The 20,307-nt window shown below is 40.8% G+C and overlaps 1 protein-coding gene across 2 annotated transcripts; it reads left to right on the forward strand.

Moving 5' to 3' along the window:
* The first annotated feature begins 1,367 nt into the window (after positions 1-1,367).
* On the forward strand, positions 1,368-19,994 carry UPF3B (UPF3 regulator of nonsense transcripts homolog B (yeast)). Of its 2 annotated transcripts, XM_006872092.1 has the most exons (11): positions 1,418-1,581; positions 3,357-3,463; positions 3,640-3,746; positions 6,711-6,809; positions 9,927-10,037; positions 12,379-12,422; positions 12,881-13,063; positions 13,436-13,474; positions 15,326-15,486; positions 15,860-16,154; positions 19,013-19,994. In XM_006872092.1, the coding sequence occupies exons 1-11, from the start codon at positions 1,426-1,428 to the stop codon at positions 19,160-19,162; spliced, it is 1,452 nt and encodes a 483-aa protein (XP_006872154.1). In that variant the 5' UTR covers positions 1,418-1,425; the 3' UTR covers positions 19,163-19,994. The 2 variants fall into 2 exon arrangements, with proteins under 2 accessions (XP_006872155.1, XP_006872154.1); XM_006872093.1 differs by lacking the exon at positions 13,436-13,474 and having other exon boundaries at positions 1,368-1,581; positions 19,013-19,979.
* The last annotated feature ends 313 nt before the right edge of the window (positions 19,995-20,307 follow it).

Raw genomic sequence — 20,307 nt, forward strand, 5'->3', positions numbered from 1 at the left:
AATGTGAAGCTGATGATGTGCCCTGTAAACTTTCACTCAATCCAAAATAAAAACATTTAATTAAAAAAAAAAACCCAGAGGGAATGGAAGCAAATACTGTTGAATGATGATGCATGGAGGGGATTGTAATCATTGCAATGAAACGATGGTGTAAAACTAGAGACTGGTCCCTCCAGACAGTATGTCCAAACAAGAAACAAGTCTGCCCACCCTGGCTTCTAAGGAACATTCTGGATTTACTTCTTCCAACAGAGATCTGTTGGTTCTTTCGGCAGTCCATGGTGCTTTTAATATTCTCCTCCAACAACATTAACTCAAGTGCATCAATTCTTCTATGATCTTCCTTATTCACTGTCTAACTTTTGCATGCATATAAGGTTATTGATATTGATAAAGGTGTGTCATGTGCACCTTAGTTCTCAAACTGACATCTTTGCTGTTGAACACTTTAAAGAGGTTTTGTGCGACAGATTCGCCTAATGCAATAACATCGTTTGGGTTCTTGACTGCTGCTTCCATGAGTGTAAAACCTACCCCATAGAGTTTCCAAGACTGCCACATCTTTCTCCATAACTATATCACATTCTTTAAATATCAGTATCTTGTGAGTATGAGAATCTGCTATGAACCTTAACCAATATAAGAAAAAAAAAAAATTGAAAGCTTCTGGAAGTAGGTTTTAGAATCAATAGTAGAAAATACAAATAATTTCCCTAATGAGGCAAAATTTGGAGAACATTGCGTTTATCTGTGGAAAACAAAACGAAGCACAGTCCGCAGAAACTATATTGTGATCTGAAAACCACTAAGCTTTCAAGATGAGAAGTTTCAATTTACTTACAAATAGGGACCCTGAGCAATCTACAGCACCCCAACACTCTTAGCCAGAGTCCTGGTGTGGCGCTGCAGGTTAATGCGCTGGACTGCAAAAGTCGACTTGAACCTCAAAGTCGGCGGTTCAAGCCCACCAGCCGCTCATCAGAAACGGCCTATGAAGGGTCGCTATGGGTCGGAACCGATTCGACGGCACTTAACAACAAAAAGCACTCTTGGCCAGGAGCCGGTAACGGATTTGTATGCCGGGATTTGTAGTCTCGGAAAAAGAGTCGTCCTATTCAACATGGCGCGGTGGCCTTGGGGCCCAAAGGAACGCCCCGAGGGAGCCTGTGTCGCAACGGGATAGGAGGTGGCGAGGATTCAGCAAGCGGGAAGTAATGACAAGGTGTTAAAACCTTTCTACTGAAGAAGGCCGAGCTCCCTGAAATGTCGCGAGATCTAGATGCGACCCAACCGATCACGTGGCCAGGCTGGTAACTAAGGGCACTTGTTGGGGGAGGAGCTTTGAGGGAACTGGGCGGTCTTCATAGGTGCCCAGCGTAGCGGCGTTTAGGCCCAGCGGCGGCTGTGAGAAACCTAGCCGTGGCCATGAAGGAGGAGAAGGAACATAGGCCCAAGGAGAAGCGCGTAACTCTGTTAACGCCCCCGGGGGCTACAGGCAGCGGCGGCGCGGCTTCGGGGGAAAGCGGCAAGGGAGAAGATAAACAGGATCGCAATAAGGAGAAGAAAGAGGCTCTGAGCAAGGTGCTGGCCGGCGGTTGGTCTGGTAGAGGGTGGGACGGGTCCGCAGCCCGGATGATGGCTGGGAAAGGGACTGGTCCTCTTTAGCTCCCAGTCTCTCTGAGACTCAGTCTCTTCGCCTGAATGAGAATCGTGCGACCCTGCCTCATCCACTCGACAGAAATGAGGGCAGCTCCTCCAGGCCAAGCCCCGGAGTGGGAGTGAGGGATGGGGGCTCCGGTCAAAGCTGTGAGGTGATTCTTGAGGGAGAGTGAAGTGAAGAGAATGTAGAATGAAAGGTTTATTGGGGAGAATTATTAAGTCAGGGAGGGGACCTCAAAGATGAAAGTAGTTGATCGTATTAATGGAGGCGAATTGGGGGAGCGCGTTGGGGAAATGATGTAGGGGAGAGATCAGAACCTCTTATTTGGGGAGTAATGGGTGAATTTTGTTTTGTACTCCACGTTAGAGTTTTGACTCCTTTAAAGTAAATGAGGAAGGATTTTGTTTAGGATGTGCTGGGTTGTGGGCGAGAGAGATGAATAAATCATGAGTTTGTGACACCCACAAAAGACCAGGGTTGGCCTGCCGATTTCCTAACACTAGATCTGGAGAAGAAAATGGGTGATAACAAATACTATGCAAACCTAATAAACTGCGGGGTAAGAGCGGAACCTGAGGTCTTTAATCCAGGCGGTTCTGGTTGGTTAAAAGAGTGTTTTTAAACCGCGTTGCTATTGTTCTTCAGTGTCGTGGCGTGGGTTCCCACTCTTAGCGACCCTGTATAGGATTTCTGAGGCTGTAAATTTTTGCGGGAGCAGAAAGCTTCAGCTTTCTCCCACGGAGGCTCGAACCTCCGACCTTGTGGTTCGCAGTCATGTACTTATCCTTGCAGATCCACCGCGCTCCCAGAATTACCATTGCTGTTAAGTGTAGAGTCGATTCCAACCCGTAGTGACCCTGTATAGGGTTTCTGAGGCGCACCTCATGGGTTTAAACTGCTGGTCCTGTCGTTCTCAGTCCAGTGCTAATACTACAGTGGCAACACCAGGAATCCTTGTGTGGCGCTGTGGGTCAATGCGCTGGACTGCAAAGTCGGTTTGAACCGCAAGGTCGGCAGTTCAAGCTCACCAGCCACTCTTTGGAAACCCGATGCAGGGTTGCTATGGGTCGGAACCGACTTAACAACAACAATTCTGCTGGTGTAAGAAGCTCTGGTAGCGTAGTGGTTACGAGTCCGGCTGTTAACCTTAAGGTCTGCAGTGCGAACCTACCACACATTCCGCGGGAGTAAGATGAGGCTTTCAGATCCTGTAAAGACTAGCGTAGTGGTTACGAGTCGGGCTGCCAACCTCAAGGCCAGCAGTTCAAACTACCAGCTGTTCCCTGGGAGAAAGATGAGGTGTTCTGCTCCCGTAAAGATTTACAGCCTCGGAAACCCTGTGCAGGGTCACTATGGGTCGGAACCGACTCCACGGTACGTAACAACAAAGACTCACAAGCCATACGTAACCAACCGCCACCAAATCTGGTGTGGCGCTTTAGGATCAGCACTACACTGCGAATCACAAAGTTGGCAGTTCAAACCCACCAGCGGCTCTTGGAAAAGCCTATCGCTATGTGTATGATTCGGAAACTGACTTGAAGGCACTTAAGAACAACGAAAAGTTTGGATCATTAGGCTGTAGAAAAATATTTTCTCCTGGGTTCTTGAAAAAAACCAGCTCAGCCTGGGGTAATTTCAGGTAAAACAGGAAATTGATTGGTAGTAATTTGATTTTCCTTCTTCATTTCTCAAGGTGGTAATTCGAAGATTGCCTCCCACTTTGACCAAGGAGCAGCTTCTCGAACATCTTCAGCCTATGCCCGAGCATGATTATTTTGAGTTTTTTTCTAATGATACTAGGTAAAAGGAAAAAAAGGGGGATGGTAGTATATGAAAAAGATTTCTTATATTCTTTGCATCTTACTAATAATTTCCCATTTGCCTTTTTGGGGGCCTGTCTATTTAATGTGTATGCCTACTTGTCATTTAGCCAGACTCCTGCAATCACATTTACATAATTGCTTTCCTCTCTGCAGTCTGTATCCTCATATGTATGCCAGAGCATACATCAACTTTAAAAACCAAGAGGACATTATTTTGTTCAGGGATCGCTTTGATGGTTATGTATTCCTTGACAATAAAGGTGAGTCCTTATGAACTAGAAGGGGCATTTGGTTTGTTGTCATTTGTATGTTTAAGACGATGTATGTAAATTCTGGGTGATACAATGTGCAGCAGTTAAAACAGTTTTTACACACGTGATAGGCTTAGTGCAGTCTTATAAATAGATATGTCATTTGCCACAGCCCTTTCGTATTCATTATCACCACAGTTTTCTCAGGTGACCATTTTCCCCCCGTAGATCATATGATTTACTTGTTTCAGCAGGAATACTGATAAATGACTCTTTAAATTTGTAAGGCACGTTTTATATAGTTAACCATATTTGCTTCTTTGGCTTCAAAGACCTACATTTATTTAATTCAAATTCTTTACAGTAGTTCCCAGTGGATAGTGTCCAACATTCTCACTCACTTGTTTATCTACCACCTGTGCAGGATTTTGGTCAAGATGAATGTCCAAGCTGCCATTTGCCACTTTAGGCTATTCAGTCACAGATGAATGGTGTGGCATGTTGTTTTCTGGGTGGTTTTTGTTTTTCAGTATTTCTACAAAGTTGGTAAAAAATTAAATCTTTGTCAGGGAATGCGAGTATACCAGTTAAAGGATTGCCATGTGTATTGACCAATTTCTTGTAATCCTCCCCCTAAACCAACTGCTTCTTAACGCCAATTTTGTATCCAGCAGGTAGCAATGACTTCCTAATTGCTTAGCCTGAAAATCTGAATTAAGTTTAATCTTTTTCTCCTTTGTTATCCTCTACATTTAAACAAATGATGACTCACGCCAGTTTCTTATTTTTAAATGTTTTGTTCATCTAGACTTACTGACATTTTCATAACTTAGGTGCTCATCGCTTAATGCTTAGACAACCACACCTCTAAACTTGTAAGATTCATAATTTTTTGTCATTTGTTCTGTTATATTGTCATGAAATTAATCTTTTTTAAAATATTGATTTTAAGATAATAGTTTAAAAAAAATCCAAACTCTTTACTCTGGTATTTAGGGTTCTCCTAATGTAGCACTGCAAAGGAGCTCTGGTAGCGTAGTGGTTACGAATCGGGCTGCGAACCTCAAGGTCAGCAGTTCAAAACTACCAGTTGTTTCGCAGGAGAAAGAGGAGGCTTTCTGCTCCCATAAAGATTTACAGCTTTGGAAACCCTGTACAGGGTCACTAAGAGTCGGTTCCGACTCCACGGCACATAACCATCACCAATGTAGCACTGCAGGATAATGCACTGTACCACAAGGTAGGCGGTTCAGACTCACTTGCCGCTCATCAGAAACCCTATTCAGGGTCGCTATTAGTCGAACCGACTTGAGTACACTTAACAATTATTGTGAAGTCGTGCTGTGGTGCTGTGGGATAAAGAACGGGACGTCAAGGTTGGTTTGTATCATAAAGTCAGTGGTTCAAATTCACCAGCCGCTCCTTGGAAACCTTGCAGAGGGTCATTGTGAGCCACAACTGATAAGTAAGCACTGGACCACAAGGTTGGCAGTTCAAACCCACCAGGTGTTCCTTAGAAACTTCATACAGGGTTGCTATGAGTCAGAACCAACTCAATGTCACTTAAAACACACACATTATTGTTAGGGAGCACTGTGTCTCTGTAGAATAAACACGGGACTGTGAACCACAAGCCAACCAGCCACTGGGCAGGAGAAAGATGAAGCTTTCATTGTTGTTTTTGTTATTATGTGCCTTGGAGTCAGTTCCAACTCACAGTGATCCTGTGGGACAGTTCCACTTTGTCCTATAGGGTCGCTAAGAGCCAAAATCTACCCTGGCAATGGTGAATATAGTTTGGCCCTACTTAGGTTTTCTCAGCCTACCTTTTACAATTTCTCTACTTCAGCCTGGTTTATCAAGCAATCCCTTCTCTTCAAGTAGTTCCCAACTTAAGCTAATCAAATTCAATATTCAATAGGGCTTCCAAAATCATGTTGTCTCCATGACTGCCTTATGAAGGTCTTATGAAGCTCATTTCTACTTGTATAATTCTGGCTTATATCTATAGGCCAATGATCTAAAGATAGTATTTTATTATGCCTTGTGGGGACAGGGATCTGTGGCAGGGATCTAATATATATCTTTTTAAAAACAGCTTTACTGGGATATAATTCACAAACCATAAAATTCACCCTTTTACAGAGTACAGTTCAGTGGCTTTTAGTATATACAGAAAGTTGTACAGCCATCACTACAACCTAATTTTGTAACATTTTCATTACCCCCAAAAGAAACCACATACCCATTAGCTGTCACTCCTCATTCTCAACCATCACCATCACCACCTCTAACTCTGTTGTTAAATGCCATCGAGTCAGTTCTGACTCATAGCAGCCCTGTAAAGGGGTTTTGAGGAACAACTGGTGAGTTTGAACCGCAGACCTTGTGGTTCAAACCAGCTTCACAGTCCTGCGCTTTCTCCTGCAGCGCCACACCAGGACTCCTTCCCCAACTCTAGGCAACCACTAGTCTAATCTATTTTCTGTCTCTATTCTGGACACTTCTGGTGTAATTTTTAAATGAAAATTAGTTTTTTGTTTTGTTTTTGATATTAAAATAGATCACCCATTTGGACTTGAATCAGTAAACATTTTCTTTCCTTGCTTTATCTTTTCATTATGTTATCAGTGTGAGTTTTGGGCTCCTTGGATAGGATGTTGAGCGTAGTTGTACTGATGTTGTTTGTGTCCATAAGGAGACCCACTTCAGATGACTGCCATTAAAGGAAGCCTGGTGTGGTGCTATGAGTTAATGCGCAAAGCCGTTTGAACTGCAAGGTCGGTGGTTCAAGCTCACCAGCTGCTCCTCGGAAACCCTATACAGGGTCGCTATGGGTCAGAACCGACTCAATGGCACTTAACAACAACAATAGCAACAGAGGCAGCTGACTCCTATATCCACTTTTGACATTTTCATTGTTATAGCAAGTTTTATGTTGTGTGTGTGTTTTTTTTCTCTCCCCCCAAACAGGTCAAGAATATCCTGCTATAGTAGAATTTGCACCTTTTCAAAAAGCTGCGAAAAAGAAGACTAAGAAAAGAGATACAAAAGTCGGAACTATTGATGATGGTAGAGTATTGCTATAGTTATAGAGTACTATTGCTATGAGTTATTTTTGTTTTTGTGTTTTAAATAAAGTTCATGAGAACAGTGATTTGCCAATGGAGGTTTTGCTGAATTGTTAGAATGGAGGTGTGTTTCCTATGAAGAGTTTCTAATCTCTGGCTAGCTGCATTTAATTTCTCCACCATTAAGCAATGTGGGATAACTATTGAGCAGTAAAACACCATAGGTCTATTCATTAGATAATAGATAAAATCAGAAGTTTTCAAAGTATAATAATTCCATATCTGAGTGATTCATATAAAATGGTTTAAGTGGTCATTTCTATATTTGAAGGCTTTAAATATGTAGCTAACCTACACACAAAGTAATAAGATTGAACTGAAATACAGGAAATGATAACATTTAGGGTAAGCGAGGTCCAGATTTTGAGATCTCTATAACCAGTTTTGTTTTGTTGAGATGTTAGATAAGACTTGCCTCCAATATTTCTTATCAGTTTGATATTTAAGTATGATACGGTTTGATTCCCATCACTTGTTATAATAACTGATATTTTCTAGGGAAGAGTAGTATCACACAGCTGCTTATTGACATTGCCATAGATTGATATCTGGAAGACTGTAGCACCAATGGCATGCTCAATAGTGCATAGAAATGCCAAAAGGCAAGCAGTAGTTACCTTTCTGATCCTGAAGTATCAAGGAAAGGACTCTCAGAATTGTCACCTTCAGTGTCAGATCTAGGATTTGCCCCTAATTTATCTTTTTGAAATACCTGATTCGCATTTGTTGAAGTAAAAAAAATAAAATGGTGTGAACATATTTATAATTAGAGATGGTAAAAAGTTTTCATTGTCTTTGGGAATATATTAGAAGTGGAATTACTGGGTCATGTACTTAATAAAGTTCTTTAGATGTCAACTCTCAATCAAATGGTAAACATTTTATTCAACTTTTTTTGTGATTTGGGTGAAAGTTCACCCAGCAAATTGGTTTTCCATTCAACACCTCATACACATCATGACATTGATTGCAATCCCCACAATGTTATCGCACTCTGCCCACTTCCGCCCTGTGTTTCCTGTTCCTTTCTGCATTCTGAGCTTTATCCTTGGACAAACGCTGCCCTTTTTCTCTCATGTGCTTGATTGTTCTGAGGAATATGTGCCTCTCCAGTGTTATTGCTCACCTTAGGTTACACTTAATTGACTTGTTTGTGGAACTGACAAACTGTGTTTTAATGTGGCTACACCATTTTACATTCCCATCATCAGTATAGGAAGGTTCCAGTTTAGGCCTAGTTTCACTGTTGAATGGGAGTGTTCTCAGTAGAGTATTGGATGGCATGGTATATGGTTAAAAAAATGGCTTGGCAGAGGGGTTGACTGACCTCCTCTAACTTCACAAGAGGGAAGGAGAATCAAGATCAACAGCCCAAGGCTGATGCCTGTGAGGGTTTCAGAGAATTTGTGGAGTTCAGGAATACCTCCTTTCTATAACTTTTTTTTTTTTACCGATACAGATAGCAGCCATCCCTCCCCTCCCTCCCATGGCACTTTCTACTTCTCTGCTGGGTTCAATAATTTGTTGTAATGGCCACACAGAATTTACAGACAATACAATTAATGCGGTTTATTAGGAAACAAACAGGTTACAATTCAGGATCAGGAACAACAGGGTATATCATTTAGGATTAGGAAGCATGTAGATAAAATGCCTCTTTGGTGCAGGACCCCTCTCCATGCCTCTATGCCCCCTAAGGACAGGCTCCTCAAGACTGGTCCCTGGGCCCCCTCAGATCTGACCTGTGCCCTGCCTGCACAATTGTTGCAAAGCCCTTTAGCTCCTGTGACACGCTCCTGGAGGCAAGCCTACCACAGTTACCTCATGCCAGTTTTCTCGTTCTGCTTCTCTTGCTGCTGCTGCTTGCCCATCTCATGCCTTCTCCCATGTTACAGCTCTCTGTCTCCTGGGCCTACGAGCTTCTCAGATCCAAAGGATGTCCTCTATTCCTGGCTCTTGTTTCTTGGTGGTAGTGAGGTGTTCCCTCTTTCTGCCTCAGGGATGGCTCATTTTAAGCCTAACAGGTTGGCAAAACTGACTAAGCCCCTTGTTAGAGTTCATACATTTTCTGTGCATGGTCTGATACCCACATAATATCATACACCTTATTTGCATCATTAGCAAGCTGTCTGGTTCCCTTGGTAGCCACAAGCACCTTATCTGCATAATCCAACCCAATCATTTGGTGGGATTTATGAGACTGTGAAGGAGCTCTGGTAGTGTAGTGGTTACGAATCGGGCTGCTAACCTCAGGGTCAGCATTTCAAGACTACCAGCCATTCTGCAGGAGAAAGATGAGGCTTTCTGATCCCCTAAAGACTTAACAGCCTCGGAAACCCTGTACAGGGTCGCTATGAGTCGGAACCGACTCCGTGGCACAGACCATACAAAAGTGATCTATCAGACTGTAGTTGAGTTCCTTGTAAGTGAAGTACACCCATAAAGGAATAGTCTGCATGTTATACATGATACTCTCAGAAGATCCCATAGCTATAGTTTGCAGTTCTCCCATAAATATGAATCTGCATTAGTAGGAGCAGAGTCAATCCTGACTCAGCCACCCTATAGGATGGAGTTGAACTGCCCCATAGGGTTTCCAAGGCTGTAGTCTTTAAGGAAACAAACTGCCACAGCTTTCTCCCACAGAGTAGTTAGTGGTTTCAATCCATTAGCCTTTTAGTTAGCGGCTAAGCATTTAACCACTGCACCAGCAGGGCGCCTTCAAATATTAATAGTTTGTTATATTTGCTTCAGATGAAAAAAGATAACAATAACAGAAAAGTGTACCATCCCTGGCATTGTGTTTATAATATGTGATGTTTCATTTTCCCTGATGCTCATGTTACACCACACTCCCATAGTTGGTAACACAGATAGACATTCTGAAAATAAGTGACCAGTGAGGCCTGAAAGAAGCTTATTTCGTGTGGAAACAGTTTTATTTTCAATTTTCCTTTAAGTAGAAAGTTTTCTGATAAAATATTCTAGGTACAGAAATTCCTATTTTGTGTAAAGTCTGCTTTTTTTTTTTCCCCTATTTCCTTAATTGATGACTTAGATCCAGAGTATAGAAAATTTTTAGAAAGCTATGCAGCAGATAATGAAAAAATGACATCTACCCCAGAGACACTGCTAGAGGAAATAGAAGCCAAAAACAGAGAATTAATAGGTAAGTGGGCAAAAGGAATGAAGGGAAATGACTTTTTCATCAGAATACTTAGGTTTGACTCCCATTTTCATCACTTGCTAGCTCTGTGATCTTGAAGAAATCACTAACTTCTCTGAGACTCTGTTTTTCCTCCTTTAAAGTACAGATACAATGACCTACCTCACAGGATTATGAGGTAGATTGATAAGTTGAGGAAAACAGTTTTCTGTGACCTGTGTAATGAATGCCACACAAATGTAACATAAGTAATCATTTTGAAGAGTAGTGTCTTTTTGGTAAGCCTTTGAAAATAGATTGGTATTTTCTGTTGATAAGTTATTCCTATAGATTTTGGGGCAGAAAATAAAAAAATTACTTTCTGTAAAATTTAAATTCTAGTTTGGATGTTGTTTATAGTACTAATAATTTGTCACTACTGTACCTATAGCTCTAAACATGAGCAGTCTTTGACTCACCAGGACTTCCATTTATCCTAAGGAAGTATATGTTCAAAAATCTAGATATAAGGCTGTTGTTGTTAGGTGCTGTTGAGTCAGTTCCAACGTACAGCGACCCTGTGCACACCAGAATGAAACCCTGCCTGGTCCTGCACCATCCTCACAATTGTTGTGCTTGAGCCCACTGCTGCTGCCACTGTGTCAGTCCATATCATTGGGGAGCTTCCTGTTTTTCGCTGACCCTCCACTTTACCAAGCATGATGTAGCACCCTATTCAAAGATATAAATAGAAACACAGTTTTATACTTTACTAGCGTGTGGTGCTGAGGGTTAATGCGCTGGACTGCAAGGTCGGTCTGAACAGCAAGGTTGGTGATTCAAGCTAACCAGTTGCTCCTCAGAAACCCTATACAGGATCGCTGTGGGTCGGAACCAACTCCATGGCACTTAACAACAAGAAGTCAGTGATCTGGAAATGCAGAGGTCTCTCCTTCCCCTTGGTCAGAAACTACTCCATGCAATTTGCATTCTCCTTCCATGTAGAAGGGTCTAGCAGGAGGTAGGAAAGTAATCACTGGGCTGCTAACTGCAAAGTCAGTTCAAACCCACCAGCCACTCTGCGGGAGAAAAATGAAGCTTTCAGCTTGCATAAAGGTTGACAGCCTCAGAAGCCCTATGCAGAGTCGCTATGAGTTAGACTCGACTCGATGGCAGTGGATCTGGTTTGGTTTGGTATAGATAGACAATGGTTGTTCTTTGCTTTGATGTTGTTGTTAAAGTGCCGTCGAGTCTGTTCCAACTCTTAGCAACCCTGTAGAGGATTTCCGAGTTGCAGCTGGTGGGTTTGAACTGTTGACCTTGTAGTTAGAATGAGAAGTCCAGTGATGATCCTAAAGCACCACCCCAGGAGTCCTTAGGTAAGAGACTAATTCATAGTTATGGAGTCGATTCCGACTCATAACCACCCTATAGGACAGTGTACTGTTTCCCCATTGGGTTTCCAAGTCTGTAATCTTTGTGTGGTGGAGGAGGCCAAAGAAGGCTAGGTAGTATTTTTCAGAGATTGAAATGGACACTTAAATAATCATTTTTAATGGCTGTTTATTGTAAACCAAGGAGCTCTCTCTCGCAGTGGGTCATGCGTTGGGCTACTAAACGCAGGGTCAGCCATTTGAATCCCATCGCCTCTTCATGGGAGAAAAGTGAGGCTTTCTGCTCCCTTAAAGATTTATAGCCTTAGAAACCCTATGCAGGGTCGCTATGAGTCGGCACCGACTTAATGGCATCCAGCAGCAGCGACATAGTATAAGACCATCTCTGATCATTTCCTTAATATAAATTCCTAGATTGGAATTATAGGGTCAAGAGGGTTAGGTATTTTAGCCCCTCCCCAAATTTTTCCCAAGAAAGTTGGCCTAATTTATACACCTAGCAGTAAATTATCCTTGGCACTTCTCACTAACATTGAGTATGTTGTTGTTATGTGCCGTGGAGTGGATTCCGACTCATAGTAACCCTATACAGGGTTTCCAAGGCTGTAAATCTTTACGGGAGCAGAACGCCTCATCTTTCTCCCATGGAACAGCTGGTAGTTTCGAACTGCTGACCCTGAGGTTCGCAGCCCGATTTGTAACCACTCCAAAGCTCCTTAACACTGAATATAACTGAGTATAACTCTTTAAAAAATTGTATTTGGTGTCTTAATTTGAATTTAACTTCATTAAAAGCACTTTTAGTTTGCAGGGTCAAACGGAATACTGTAAATTGTCCACTAATACAGTTGGACTTTTTGTGTAAGGGGTGTCATTTTCCCACCTTGGGTGGGTGGCAGGGAATGTCAGAAAATGGAATCCTTTCTAGGGGTTGATAAGTTATCATTAATAATCTGTTTACATTTATGTAGCTAAAAAGACAACCCCACTTTTGAGCTTCCTGAAAAACAAGCAGGTAAACCTTTTGATTTTATAGTTCTCTCAATCCTTTTTATTTCATTGGTTCACATTCTATGAATGTTTTCAGAGTGTTGGGGGCCTGGAGGAAAATAGCTGCTCTTCCACCATCGTTCCTTAAAGATTTGGCCCATTGCTCTCACTCTCTGGCCCTCTCCTTTACTCTGGTGGTTGGACCAGAGATTCACTCTGCAAAACTAGAGTCCTTAGCTTGTCCCAAAGATCCGGTTGATATTCTGAAAGCCTCTGGTAATATAGCAAGGTAGCAATGGCAGACTGTTATACCAGCAGCCCCTGATCTTCATTTGCTTTCATATTCGGAATTGGGAGGAGTTGGGTTGAAGTAAGAAGGAAAGATCATCTAGGGTAGTGGGGCCCCACTGTGTGTCTTCGGGAGTGGCTAGTTTTGGGTGATGAATGTCTTGCTTGAAGGCTTATGTTGATGTTTCTTTCTAGAGAATGAGAGAAGAAAAGAGAGAAGAAAGAAGGAGACGAGAAATAGAAAGAAAAAGACAAAGAGAAGAAGAGAGGAGGAAATGGAAAGAAGAAGAGAAACGAAAAAGGAAAGATATTGAAAAGCTAAAGAAGATAGACAGAGTTCCAGAAAGGGACAAAATAAAGGAAGAACCAAAGATTAAGGTATAAAAATAAATTAAGTAGACTGTATGTTCCTAAAAATTGCATGTATCTACATCTTTAAATATGCATGTATCTTGTGGTGTAAATACAGGTTTTCTTGTTTTTGTTTTGGGTGGAGGGAGGGAAGTAAACCAATCTTTCCTACAATACTATGCAGTATTTTTTAAAATTAAGAAGATGTTGATCAGCTCTTCAGGGCAGATCTGTGGTATTTTGGTCATGGAAAATGTTCCATTTTTGGCATACAATTCTCTCAGTTCATAGTAAATGAGGGCTTAGGGCTGGCTGGCATTAATTATGGGTTTTATTCAGCTTTTCCTTCATATTTGATACATGAAGTTGCCTCATCTGTTTGTTTTCCACTGTCTTCAGGTACACAGGTTTCTGTTACAAGCTGTGAATCAGAAAAATGTAAGGACCAAGGACATGATACCGAGCACTTAGTATCATGTCATACACACAGGTCTTAGTTCATATGTCCTTTCGGTGGTGGTGGTAGTGTTACCTGTAGAAAACCCCTTGGGTTCTTCAAAGCTGAGCTATTTACACATCTGCTTCAAAAGGCAGCCCAGGTGTCTGCCTCATGCTCTGCTGTGTAGCCAGAAGCTCCAATCATACGCAGCCAGAGGATAACTGTGCTTAAATAGCTCTTTCTCATCTTCTTATATGCCTCTCATAACTGGCTGCCTTGTGGGAGTGTTCGAGATAACTGTCCTCTATTATATGTCTTTCCCTCTCACATGATTCCCATGTTATCTTTCATCTAGCTGGGAATCTGTGCATAGCAGATTCTGATTTGTGTGCTGCGTTTAGAAGAGGAAAACTTGTAGAAAGATCCCAGCCTCCCTGCTTCCCTTCTGGGGGCGTGGCTTGGGCAGCCTTTGCTCTGACAAACTTCTTGGAGAATTGTACTTGGTGGGGGGAGGAGATTCCCACAGAGATGGTGACAGGATCTCCCTGTTTTACCTCCTGGAAATTCCACAGTTTATATGGCTAAGATTCTCTGGCACTCATTATTGGTGACAAGGGGCTCCAGGGGTGAGTGGTTCCCATCTTAGTACCTTCCAGCAATCAACATCTGCCATGCCATTAGTGACTTGCTTTCCCGAATTATCACCAAGGCAGAAGGTAGAGCCAGCCATGCTAGAGACATTCATTCATGTTCTTATTAGAGTAATGAACATCTTGGTTTCTGATAGATGTTCATTAGAGAAATAAGAGCACTTCCAATGAAACCTGCGCTTGGTATCCTCAGTTTGATCCACTGGTGCTTTCTAAGTGTTCCGTTGGGACTCACCATTTGCAGTGGCTGTCTCTGCTTCATGCTTAAGTCTTGTATGTGCTTTGCCGTTTGCTTGGCAATTTGTATGTTGCCTTCACTCTGAGACTTGAAATTCTTCTGTTTTGCCTAAAATTTCTCTGAATACCCAACACTTGGGGATATTTTAGAGAGATTTGTAGCAGTGGTTTAAAAAGGAGCTGTCTTGTTAGCAATTTGGACTTTAGAAACCATTTGTATATATAGGTATATATTTATTTTTATATATTTATATATACAGGGGGACTTTAAAAAGCTTGTGGAAAAATGAATGAAAAGATAATGGAATTTTTCCACCAACTTTTTGAAGCCCCCTCAATTTAAATATTAAGCAGAGTTTCTACTCAGTAAAGATGGAACTTGTCAATTCTGTTATAGAAGGCATTTGGAGTTTTTAATCAAATGCAAATTTTTGTTCTTCATCGCTAATGGTAATATGATTGTTCCATCATAGGGAAAGCATATTGTTCTCAGGCTCAAGGCAAACTATTTCCTGCAATGGATCTTTCCTTTAGTGACCAAAGTATTTGTCACTCCAAGTACTGAATAAAAGTAGCCCAACATGAATGACCTCCTTAGCATTTTAAATTTGTGGTATATTTACCCATTAAGTTTTATCAACATGCTGATTTGCTACAGAAGACTTACTTGGAAGGGTGCCTTGGTTCACTTAAAGGTTGACCTACTTAAAGCTAAAGGAATCTTGATCCTATTGCCACAGAGTGATTAAGCTACTCCATTTGTGTGGATAACACTTTCACATTAATCCATAGCATCCGTTTAGTACATCACTACTCTCATGCACTAATTGTTCACCTGAAAGTTAAGAGCACCTGCAGATTTAGGGGGCCTTGTAGAGTCCACATTAAGCATATTGTTTTCTTTAAATAGAAAAGAAGCTGTGTCCTACCCTTCAGAATAAAAACAAATCATTCTCTTTAAAGCTGCTCAAGAAGCCAGAAAAAGGAGATGAAAAAGAATTGGACAAAAGAGAAAAGCCCAAGAAATTGGACAAAGAGAATCTGAATGATGAAAGAGCCAGTGGGCAGAGTTGTACATTGACCAAGCGTTCTGATAGTGAACTTAAAGATGAAAAGCCAAAGAGGTCAGTAGTTAAGAGCTCTTTGGTACATTTCAGTTAGCTGGGTTTCTAGATGTTGGTTTTGCTGCTTATGTCTAAGACCTGAATTGAGAGAAATTATTTTATCAGGTCACACTGAGTCTGAATCAACTTGATGGTAACAGGTGTCTGTGTTTATTTTCTGTTGTTTTGGTTTTGTTTTGTTTTTTTAATCAGGGACAGAGGGAATGAAAAGAAAAGGAAGGTTTCAAATATTCCAGAATCTTAATCTGGGTGAATGATTTTAATCAACACCAACAGTTTTTCCTCCACTCCGAAAATGCCATCTCCCTGCAGTGGCCAGGTGGCAATCAGTGTTCCTGCATTTGTGATGACAAGGTCTTTGTTTTTTATGTAGGCCTGAAGATGACAGTGGCCGAGACTACAGGGAGAGAGAAAGAGATTATGACCGAGATCAAGAGCGCATCCTTCGGGAGAGAGAGAGACTGAAGCGGCAAGAAGAAGAACGCCGTAGGCAGAAAGAGCGCTATGACAAAGAGAAGTCTTTTAAAAGAAAAGAAGAAGAAATGAAAAAAGAAAAAGAAGCACTTCGGGATAAAGGAAAAAAGAATGAAAGTACTGAATCAATAGGCATCTCAGAAAAGACTGAAAAAAAAGAGGAAGTGGTTAAGAGAGATCGCATAAGAAACAAGGTATGTTGCTTTTGGTTAAACGTGTTTATTCTCATGGAGACTTTCTTTTCTTTCTTCCTTTCCTGCAAGTATAAAGGAAAGAGCCACTGTCTATTGTAGAATTTTTCGAGAGGAACTTTAACTCTCTCAAACTATTTTGTTTTATTTTCTGGTCTTGACTGGATTTTGTTGATTTTTAACTTTGGAAATTTCAAACCTACCCAAAAAATAGAGCGTATAGAGAATGAAGAAGCCCCATGTACCCAGCACCAAGCTTCAACATGGTCAACTCATGGTCAGCATTGGTTCTAGTCTAGTCCACCCCTACTCTCACTGCACAGACTCTCACTAGCAAATCCTAGACATAACAGTCTGCCTTAAATACGTCAATATTAGAGATAAAGACTTTTTCTTACTAATGTAACCCTAGTAACATTTCCACATCAAAAAATGAACAATAATTCCTTACTCACAAATCTAGTCAGTGTTCAGAATGTCCCAATTGTCTCATTAATGTCTTTTTCATCAAAAACGATTTAAAGAAAGTTCACAAACAAGTTGAATTTGCTTGAAATGTCTCTTAGTGTCTTTTAATTTAAATTCCTCTTTCCTTCTTGTGCTTCTGTGGAGCTTCTCACATTCTGGTTTGTTCATTGATTCCCTTTAGTGATGTTTCACATGTTTCTCTATATTCTGTGTGTCCCTGAAAACTGACAGCTATATCTAGGACTGACGTCAACAAACTTTTTCTACAAAGTGCGAGATGGTGACTATTTTTGGTTTTGTGAGCCAGACAGTCTTTGTCCCTAACTAGTCAACTCTGCACAAAAAGCCCCCATAGATAAGCCATCAGTGAATGAATATGGCTGTACGCCAATCAAACTTTATTAAAATCAGGTGGCCCTTGATCAGGTGGTTTAAATACATTCAGATTCGATTTTTTCGGCCAGAATAGTCCACAGGTAATTCTGTGTACTTCTTATTGCATCACATTAGGAAGCATACACAGGGACTTCGGAAAGTTTGTGGAACAGTCCCATTATCTTTTCATTCCATTTTCCTATGACCTTTTTGAAGCCCCTTCATATAATGTCTGGGTATTTGTTTTTATGTATGTATGTGTGATGTTATGATTCATCAATACCAATTGTATTGTGGTTACATAATAGAATGCCCTTGTTCTTAAGCAGTACAAGCTGAAATATTTAGGGATAAGGGATTATGATGTCTGTAACTTATTCTCAAATGTTCTTGTAATAATTGTATGTGTGTATGTGTTAGAGATAAAACAAGTGTGGCAGTTAAATGGTATATGAGTATTCAGTGCATTATTTATGCTGATATTTCTATAAATGTAAAAGTTTTCATGGTAAAAAGGTGAACAAATGATCAGTAGGTTCAGGGTATTATAAGCCTGATTTATCACGTGTTTATCAACCTTTCTTCTAATGGTTTTGCCTAGATTCATTCTTTCACTGGGGCTTGCAAAATGGTGACACAAAAATTCTGCCTTTCTTTCTACATTTATTAAGTGATGTTCTATTTTAAAAAAAAAAAAAAAAAGAGTTATCCCGCATTTATTCAGTTTGCCTGAATGGCAGTTTGTACAAAACAGACAAGATAAAGACTTGATTCTTTCCTGTAGTTACTAATGTTCAACGTTAACTTCTAGGGGTTATCAGTGAGGTTTATTCATTTAGTCTTTAAGACCTCATGAATTAAAAAAAAAAATCACGGATTGAAAAATATTTGATGTGCCCCAATTTTTTAAATCTTTTATTGTTGATGTTTAAATTGTCCCATTTTTGCAGTGGGAACCCCATCATCATGTTTTTTAAATTACTATGCAGGACTCACATCTGTTTTCATGTTTCACCTTTTGAAAATAATGAAATGTGTGTTTCTGGAATTATTCAATTAAGAATAATGCTTTAAGTCTAGCTGTCATAAACCAAAGAGAAAGGGGTGAAAGAGCACTCAAGCATTTTGTTGGTGAATTCTAAAAATAGCCTATACAATGAAGTTTCCCAGGACCGTGTTGTCATAAACCAAACATAGTACTTTCCTGAAGCTTATCTATGAATCTGGGCTCTAAAGGGCCACCTAGAGAGTCTCAAACTGGGTGTCACATTGTCATATCTGAAAGAAGTGCATATCTGCACTTAAGAGTTTGCATTCTGTATTATTATGCTGACTCCTAAGCGTGTGCATTTTAAAGTTGGTTTACTGCTGTGAAACAATTTCAGTTCATCTTGAGATGTTGTTGTCGTTATGTGCCGTGGAGTCAGTTCCGACTCATAGTGACCCTGTACAGGGTTTCTGAGGCTGTAAATCTTTACGGGAGCAGAAAGCCTCATCTTTCTCCTACGGAACAGCTGATAGTTTCGAACTGCCAACCTTGAGGTTAGCAGCCCGATTCATAACCACTACACTACCAGAGCTCCTTTCATCTTGAGATAGTAAAGAAAAATATGAAATCAATTTCTCAAAAATTTTACTCTTCACATAACAAATGGTTATTGTTAAGTGCCATCAGGTTGGTTCCAACTCAATGACTCTGTATAGGGTTTCCAAGGAGCGGCTGGTGGGTTGGAACTTTCAGCCTTGTGATTGCTGATCCTACAATACCACACCGGGCTCTTCACATAACAAATAATACTTAATGAAATGGCCACTTTTCTTTGGATATAAGGCAAAGAAAGCAGACCAGTGAAAGCAAATTAACCATCAACATGTAAACTGTCAGGTATCAGACTCTCACATGGTTTGGGGCTTGGATGAGTTTTTGGTATGTATGAATACAAAGACAAAATCCTGACACCCCAACCTAAAAGTTTAGTAGCCCTCTTGTAACCTTAATACATTTCCTTATACTTTAGGACCGTCCAGCAATGCAGCTTTACCAACCAGGAGCTCGAAGCCGAAATCGCCTCTGTCCCCCTGATGACAGCACCAAGTCTGCAGACCTGGCAGTAGAAAAAAAGCAGGAAAGTGCTATTAGCCATAGAAAAGAAGGGGGCGAGGAGTGATCAATCCAAACGGCCTTCGGTGTCCTGACTGTCTAGGCAGCCAAAGAGCACGAATTAAGCAAGCCAGAAGTGCCTTCAGGGCAAAGGAATAGAGAGAGAAAGGGGGTCGCTGTGCTAGTGGGGTCCATTGAAGAGGAGTATGTTTTGCATCAAAGCAAGAATCAAGATTGCAGGTTCAGAATTTGAAATACAATTTCATTGTTTATGCCGTTTCTACAAATTCATTTTCAAATGTCAGACAAGATGAGGGAGATGACATGCATTGCTAGCATTTGCAGGCTAGCGCTGTCAAGGGAGCCCAACTGAGAGAGCAGAATCTCAAAACAAAAGGTTCTGTTAATCCTGAGTTGAGTTTTCTGAATTGTAGTAGAGCAGAGTCAGTTTGAAGTCTTTTTCAGATTTAGTTATGTCTTTGGTGATAAACTGTTGAATCTGTGTAGTGTAGCACCAACAAGCATGTAATTGTAGTACAAAGATGGTGACGGATTTAAGAAATGTTTGCTGATGCATCAATTTAAACAGTCATGTTATGTCTCTAGTCTGTGCCCTAAAATGTTAGGATGCATTTGAGTGTCTTCATTGTTAATGTGGGCTTAACATAAAGAATATTTTTCACCATCTCAGTTTGCCTTTAGCATTTGTTAATATTGATAGGTGATACTGAGTCCTTGTTTGATTCCTGACAATCCAGTCTTTGTTTTATCTTAGGTCTCATGATCTGAGTGCATATACTCTCCAAGAAGGCAACGTCACCAATATTTGTCTTGTTCCTGTTAAATATCAACTTTTAGCTTGTTTTGTATTGGAGTCAATAAATTCGACAGCACTCAAATATGAAGTTAAGTGTGTTTATTAACTTTACTAAAGAGCTATTTGTTATCTTTGTTATCTCATGGTGCTGTAACAGAAATACCACAATTTGATGGTTTTAGCCCTGGTGTGGCGCTGTAGGATAAGCACTGGACTGCAAAGTCACTTTGAACCTTGTAGGTCATCAGTTCAAATAACCAGCCACTCCTTGGAAACCCTATACAGACTTGCCATGAGTCGGAAACATGTTCCACAACATTTAACAACAAACCGAAACATCTCACCAATGTTATTGTTGTTGTTGTTAAGTGCCATCGAGTCGGTTCCGACCCATA

Source organism: Chrysochloris asiatica, unplaced genomic scaffold, assembly GCF_000296735.1.
Source record: "Chrysochloris asiatica unplaced genomic scaffold, ChrAsi1.0 scaffold00183, whole genome shotgun sequence".
NCBI lineage: Eukaryota > Metazoa > Chordata > Mammalia > Afrosoricida > Chrysochloridae > Chrysochloris > Chrysochloris asiatica.